The 7,654-nt window shown below is 42.6% G+C and overlaps 1 protein-coding gene across 1 annotated transcript; it reads right to left on the reverse strand.

The window, feature by feature from the left end:
* Positions 1–5,914: 5,914 nt before the first annotated feature.
* LOC118834878 (leucine-rich repeat-containing protein 14-like) lies at positions 5,915–7,348 on the reverse strand. Its single transcript, XM_036742315.1, is given in 3 exon segments — positions 5,915–6,469; positions 6,471–6,538; positions 6,541–7,348. Coding segments are annotated over 3 exon segments (1,431 nt in total).
* Positions 7,349–7,654: the final 306 nt, after the last annotated feature.

Below are 7,654 nucleotides of genomic sequence, written 5' to 3' on the forward strand. Positions count from 1 at the left end.
TCAAAAGTGTTTTGCTGGACTACTACCTCCCCCAGTCCACCGTCCCTTCTGTTACCCATCTCTTCTCTTATCCCCTTCCCCTCCTACTTTCCTGTAGGGTAATATAGATTTCTATATCCAATCGAGTAGGTATGCTATTCCCTCTTTGAGCCAGTTCCAATCAGAGTAAAGTTCAAGTGTTCCCTGCCACCTCACTCACCTTCCTTTCCACTATAAAAGCCTCTTCTTGCCTCTTTTATATGAGATAATTTACCCCATTCTACCTCCCCCTTTCTCTTTCTCCCAGTGCATTCCTTTTTCTCACCCATTAATGTTATTTTTTTAGACATCATCCCATCATATTCAACTTATACCCATGTCCTCTGTCTATATATAGTCCTTCTAACTGCCTTAATAATGAGAAAGTTCTTATGAGTTACAAGTATTATCTTTGCATGTAGAAATACAGATTAAGTCCTTTATAATGTCCCTTTCTTGTTTACCTTTTTATGTTTCTCCTGACTTGCATTGATAGAAGAGATTTCCTTACCCAAGACTTCCTCAGAACAATAAAATCATGGGTCTAATCCCTTTCTCCATTTCTTATCCCAAGTAAAAGGGGAGATGAGATGTTTCACTTGACTAGTTCTTAGTAAATATATTCTTACACCTAGTGATCACTGTTTCACTTTCTAAGGTCATATTTTCTATCTGTCTATCTATCTATCTATCTATCTATCTATCTATCTATCTATCTATCTGTCTGTCTGTCTGTCTGTCTGTCTGTCTGTCTGTCTATCTACTGATCTAAAAACCCCAAACCGTGATTTCTTTGATATAGGGAACTCCTAGTAATGAATTTCCTGTATTTCTGCTTATCTCTGTCAATGCAAATTGGTACTCTCTCTGCGACTTAGAGTTTTATAGAGCTCTCTGGGGTACTGAGAGGTTCTGTGTTGGGCTTGATTCAGGTCAATAACCTGTTAGTTTATGTCTGATATTGGAACGATATGAAATTCTTTTAGTTAACAAAAGGAGTTTTACTTAGCCATAGCAGGGGAAGGATATTCAACAGGAATATGTATTAAGACTAATAAGAGTTGGTTCAACTGAATGAAGCTCCCCCACCTCTGAGGTGCCCATGGTGGTCTGTCAGTCAAACATCAGAGAGAGGCTGGAGCTCCTAGTAGCTCTTTCTACTCAGGTCACTGGTAAGTGATGTCAATGTCCCAAGTCCCTAGGTCCCTGAAAAGGTTTAGTTTTAATGATGGTTTAAATGCCTTTTGAGTTAAAAAAAATAGCCTAACATATCAAGACACAGAGTTACAATATTGTTTTATCACAGAAGATAAGAGACTTAGCCAGGTTTTCCTAACAGTTTCAGGAAGTGGACTTGAACTTACTTTTACTTTCCTGACTTTGAGGCTGGCTCTCTAGCCAATCTAATATGTCTCTTCTGAAGTCTTATGTACCATCTATTTACTAATTTTTTAAGAGTAAGGCAAGGAAAGAATAATTCATAGGGTAAAAAGGTGGGGAAAGAATGACTCCACTCATTGGTCTTATCTCGTTATTTACATTAAGTTTTAAAAATTAATGTGTTTGCTTTACTACTACTGCTACTACTACTACTCCTTAGTCATCACAGGAACGTAGAAGGCTAAGCTCTTAATCATTTTCTGAATAACAACCTCCCAAATCATGCCTCCCATCAACCTCCCATATCTGTAGCAACCATTTGCCAGGATGAAAATCTGTTATTTCCATGATTACTTCTCCACCCTGTCCAGCTTAGCCTCACCTCTTCAGAGTTCTTATCCTTCTCTTCCTTCCCATTCTACTGTGTCCTCCACAAACCCACATTCAATCATCAACAAAGTTCCCTTAACCCTAATTCTCCTTCATATTTCTTCTGTCTTTGGATTCACAGAGAAAAGAAGCTCTTTTTGGAAGTAGCCACACCCCTGGTCACCTGCTCTTGTGCAGATAAGTTTGTTTTTTTTTTCTAGGACCACTCCTGCTCCCTCAATTCACTGAATCAGGAGGATGAAATGGCTTATTCCTTGCTCCTCATGAGCATTTCAAGACCTGTTCCCTGCTACCTTCAGCCAGCAACCCCTCCTACACTGAGGTTCCTCCCATCCACCTGTATCAGCCTGCCCATATCTTTGTTGCTATACTCTACCGACCTCCAACTTACTCTCTCCTTTTCTAAAGAGTTTAGTACTTGGCTCACAGTGTTCCCTCCCATGTTAACTGCTGTCTTCATAAGAGGGAAAATCAATATAAATTTTCATAATTCTCCAAACACCTTGGTCTTCTAGCTCATTGAATTTACCAGCTCCATGACCTATACTTTCATTTTAGTCAACCACGAAGTGATTATACTTTAGATTTCAACATAACCCATAACTGTGCTACCTCCATGATCTCAAGCTCAAGATGGTCCCTTCTACAATCATAATCTCCTTTCTTTCTAGCTTTCCTTTGGCCACGTTCCTGAAAACTTACTGTTTATCCTGACAATCACATTCAGCCATTCCATGTTCTCAGTCAATCATTGTTCTAGCCTCATTTTATTGCTTTCACAGTATTTACATGGTAGATTGGAGGTTTTCAAATCATGACTGGTGGCCCAAATCCAACCCACTGTATGTTTTTATACCATTCTTAGCTTGAGAGCCATGCAAACACAGTCCATAGATGACCAGTTCAAATAAACACTGCCCTCCGCCCTTCAATCTTTTGCCCTCTTGTTCTACCACCATTCCTGCCTTTCTGATCCTCAAGGGTAACTTTTATGTTCTCATTTACATGTTTATAAATAACAATGGAAAAAATCAACTATACTGAATGGGTCTACTACATATTCATGTTCTCTAACCTGAAATAGACCCTTAAAGCTGTACAACATACTTTTCTATGACTGACTATATCATGCCTTCCTCACATAGTTATTCCAACTTTTTCCTTGAGCCCCATATACCTCTATCTATATGCTGTCTGGGAGAGACTGGGATCCAGAAAAAGATGCTGGCCTACAGCTGCATAGTAGATGTGCTTTCTGCATTGTTTATTCCTTTTCTTCATTCTAGATCAACAAGAGTAAAATTCTGCATTAAGTATCCCAGCCTGCCTATCTGCTGACTTGGATGCAAAGCAAACCGTATTGCTTTCTATGCATTCTATGCTAAAATAAACAACATTGGCTTACTAACATAATAGCATATTTAGAGATCAGGCAAGGGTTACAATAGATAGGGACTTAGAGCTCATTCTGTTTGGGCAACTTCACGCTGACCATGACCTTTATATTAACAAAATGGATGAAACCAGTGAGAGAGTAGAAGAACTGTTGGAAAAGTCATCCACTCTCTGAAACCATGGAGAACTTGGTGCTTTCCCAGCATTCCCTCTGGGCATAGTAACATATATAACTTCTAGGGTGAGCTTGGGACTTCCCAAGCCTGGATAATTTTTGCTGAGCTTAACCAGATTGGTGGCTAGCAATTTGGTGGTTAAAATCCCAAATCTCTAAACTCTGTCCAAATAATTGTCTTAAATTTAAATTCTACATGGCCTTTCCAGATACCCGTTAATTCTAGTCCCTTTCCTGTGTTGATTATTTCTCACTTAGCCTGTACGTAGCTTGTTTGGACATAGTAAATTGCTAGTTCTTTCCCCCATTAGACTGTAATCTCCTTGAAGTCAGGGGTTATCTTTTACTTCTCTGTGTCCCTAGTACTTAGGAAATTGCCTGACATCTGGTAAGCACTGAATAAATGCCAACTGACATGGCCATTTTCAAATGCACATGCTAATTTCCATACCTGAAATTCATTTTTTGTTCATCTCTGCCTTTCAGAATCGTTGGCTTTCTTGAAGTCTTATCCTGGCTACCACCTTTTCTGAAAAGCCCTCCTTTTTGTTCATAGATGTCAGTACTCTCTTCCTCTTCAAATTACATTGCATTATTGTTGGGAACATGTTATATGCCTTCCACAGAATGCAAGCTACTTCAGGAGATAAGCTATTTTATTTATTTTTTGTTTTTTTTTAATCCCCCCTTCTTAGTCCAGTGCCTTGCATATAGATATGTCCATAGTAAAGGTTTGTTAAATCTAATGGAATTGAATACATGTATAGACAAGCACAATAGCCTGCACTTCAATGATGCTGTAAGCTTCTACAAAACACTTTGCCCTCAGTGGTCTAAGGAAGGAGATAGTACACAATCATTGTCTGCATGTGATAAATGGGGAAATTAAGGCCAAAGTAATGAAGTAGCTCGTCCATACAACTTAAATTTATTTTTTAACTCAAGTTTTTACTGATATCTTTTGTTTTTTTACATCACCGTCTTTCCCCCCTTCCCTAGAGAAACCAGCCAGAGAGCCAGAGAAAAAGAGGAAAAAACAGCATAACTGATTTGATACATTAAACAAATCTGAAAATGTGCACAATATCCAACACTTGGAGATCTTGTCATTTTCTATAGGAATGTGCCTCTGTGTGTGTGTGTGTGTGTGCCTCTGTGTGTGTGCGCACATGACTGTGGGTATGTGAGTATTGACTTTAAATGAAGCAGCTTCTGTCTGGGTGAGTGCTGGCTTTAAATGAAGCAGCTTTTGACGTCAGTATTCAATGAATGCTCTAAATTTATAGTTACAAAATGTCAAGTTGGCTGGCTTTTTTCCTCTTGGTAATAAAATGTGGATTTATGCTTGGATAAAATACAAAAACACCTGCTGGTAAAGAAAACATCTGGTTGCTAGACTCAAGATAAGTTTAAATTCTAGACCAAGCTCCCTACAGAGGGATTTAGATTCAATCAGAAATTTATTTCTTGTCTCTAAAGTCATTGGATAATATCACTCACACATTGTTGCTGAAGTCGCTCTATCCTTTCCTAGACTGACTACTACAGTCAGTAGTCAGGCTGAGCAGTAGAGCATTGGACCTCTGATCCCATCTTCCCCCCCCCACCCCCTCAGTTTTCACAGTTCACTAGTCTCTTGAACTAAATCAATCAAAAGGGGCTCTTACGTAATGAAAATAGAATTCCTAACAATAACCCTAAAAATATAAGGGACCCAATAATTTTTGAAAGAAAAATTCTGGCAATGAATTATCTCCCTTAGGTCTACTTAGGTCTATCTTGACATAAGGCAATTTAGTGTTCCCAAATCATAGAAAGGAGACAGATAGAAAAAGAGAGAGTGAGAGACAGACAGACAGAGATAGATAGGAAGGGAGGCAAGGAAAGGAACTCTTGTTGCTTCATTCACCTTCCTCCCTAGCCATTTCCACAATGATAATAAACATCTGAGAATCTTTCACCATCTTATCCTTCTGTGATACTTGCATTACTAATTTCCCAACTCAATTTGACCCTAAATCTTTCATTTCAACAGTCTCTCAGAAGACTGACCTGCTGTTTACAAAACTGAATGGATTGGATCTGCGGAAAAGTCATGCAATTTATCCTTTGTGTTCTCAAGGGTGCCTCAAAATCCTTTATTTCTTTTTCATTGATTCCCTATTGTATTTCCCATAACATCTCTTCCACCTCTTTTGCACTTTCTTCTTTTTTTTTTGTGCAATGATTCACGGGTCCTGGAGTTTATTACATACAAATAAATACCTCCAGGAAAGCAGAGGGTTCCCCTCTCCTTGAAAGCCAGAACTTCTGGCCCTAGAACAACTCTGCCATTATGTCCAGCATGGACAAGGCATAGAAAGTCTATAACCCCGTTACAGAATCCATCCAGGAGCATATACTGAGTATGGCTCATTCTGGTTCTGCCAAAGCTCAGAGAAGGAGGCACTCACCTCCTTGGAATAATACTGCATCAGTAGTAAAGCAGAGGAATACTGCCTCTCTTCACACTTCCCCTCCCCACCCTTCTACTCCATAAATATAAATATACAGATACTACAGGCTGAAGAAGTCAAAACTGATGTGGCTGTAGATATCCATGATCCATAGCACATTGTGGTGCCATCTGGCCTGTAGCAACTGCTGCAGCTCAGCTTGCATACTGGCAAGCCTCTCTTCATCCACAGTACCCTCTAGGAGATTGGCTGAAGAGGGTGGCCATGGCAGGTCCCTGTAGCAATCCACAGGGACTGGGAGAACAACCAGCTGGAGCTCAGGCAATGCCAACGAGTGTTCAATCAAGTTCTTCACTCCGGCACTAGCAAGAGGGTTACCATAGAGACCAAGGTAGCGGAGATGGGTACAGCAGCATAGGTTAGGCAAGGTACTAACAAGGTTGACATCCATGAGCTGGCACTCTGTAACATCCAGACAAAGCAGGGAGGCTGAGGCTTCCCTCAGTAGTCTCTGAAAAGGTGCCAGGAGGTCACCAGATAGTTTGTTGCCACTGAGGTCCAGCTTCTTGAGATGGGTGGCATGGGGGCTCTGGGCCAAGTAACTCAAGTCCCCAGAGAGAAGGGCACAGAAGGGAAGTTCCAGGCTTTCCAGAGGGACCCTGTAGACTGCTAAGGAGCTGATGAAGGCGGCCTGAGAGTCGAGAGGAACCCATGTTGAGTTCTTGAGGCTCCTCAGCTGGCCAATTGCAGAAACAAAGAGTTGGAAGTTGCCTTCTGCCTCAGCTGTGAGCCTCCACACATCCACATTGCTGTATTGTAGCTTCAGGCTCAACAGATGGGTGAACTTGGCCATGTGGGGCACGACAGTACACAGACCTGAGAGTCCCAGGTTGTTGAAGCGAAGGTCCACCTGGCGCAGACACACTGGGTCCAGCAGCTCCAAAAGAGCTACAGTGCTAGGATCCGACAGTTCCTGAGTCCAAAGGCCCCTGCAGTGAAGGTGAACGGGGCCACAAGTGCTGGTCTGGAGAGCCTCTTTCAGGATACTGTAAGAAGTTCGGTTCACCAGCAGGTCAGTGTGCAGTTCCACAGGACTAGCTACAGGGACCTGAGGATCCAATTGTCGGCTCTTGGCCAAGCATTGAACTGCTCTGGCCACAGTCTGGGCACTGAGACAGGTCCTTGCCACTGCACGAGTCCACATGCTCATAGTTGTGGGGCAGCTGGCATCCAGGAAGCCAGTCATGTCCAACACTCGAAGCTGAGTTCTCCTGCTGCTAGATTCCCTGCGCAGTGTGGTGAGCAGCACCAGGATCACGCCTTGCACGCTCCCCTTGTGGGACCGCTTGGGCCAGCTGAGGCGTGGGAAGGGCCACGTCTGCACCAGTGCCAGCAGCACCAGCATTCTGCCGTACATGAAAGCGGCCTGCAATAAGGCCGGGTACAGCTCCCAAGGCAGGGAGGCCAGAGCCTGACATGCCATTTTCTGGTGTCGGGTAACCTGCACAGCACACAGAGTCAGTAGCGACTGCATTTCTGCGGAACCCACCCGGCACCTCTGCGCAGAAGGGAGTCTACGCAGGCGCACCTCCACACACCACACCAAACCCCTTTCCAGTCTGGGCAGGCATGATCAGAAAAAGGACTCTGTGCAGGCTTAGGTCCGGAGGCCTGTTTCAACATTCTGGCTAGCAGCTTTTGTGGGGGTGTAAGATCCACCCACAGCCAGCACCAGGAAAGCTGCAAACAGCACAGGTTCTTTTGATCTGCTTAACTAAGGAAAGCAAGGTGAAGGGGTTGAGGAGCTAACTTTAATTCAGCACACAAATATCATTCACTT

This window comes from Trichosurus vulpecula, chromosome 1, assembly GCF_011100635.1.
Source record: "Trichosurus vulpecula isolate mTriVul1 chromosome 1, mTriVul1.pri, whole genome shotgun sequence".
In the NCBI taxonomy this organism is placed as follows: Eukaryota; Metazoa; Chordata; class Mammalia; order Diprotodontia; family Phalangeridae; genus Trichosurus; species Trichosurus vulpecula.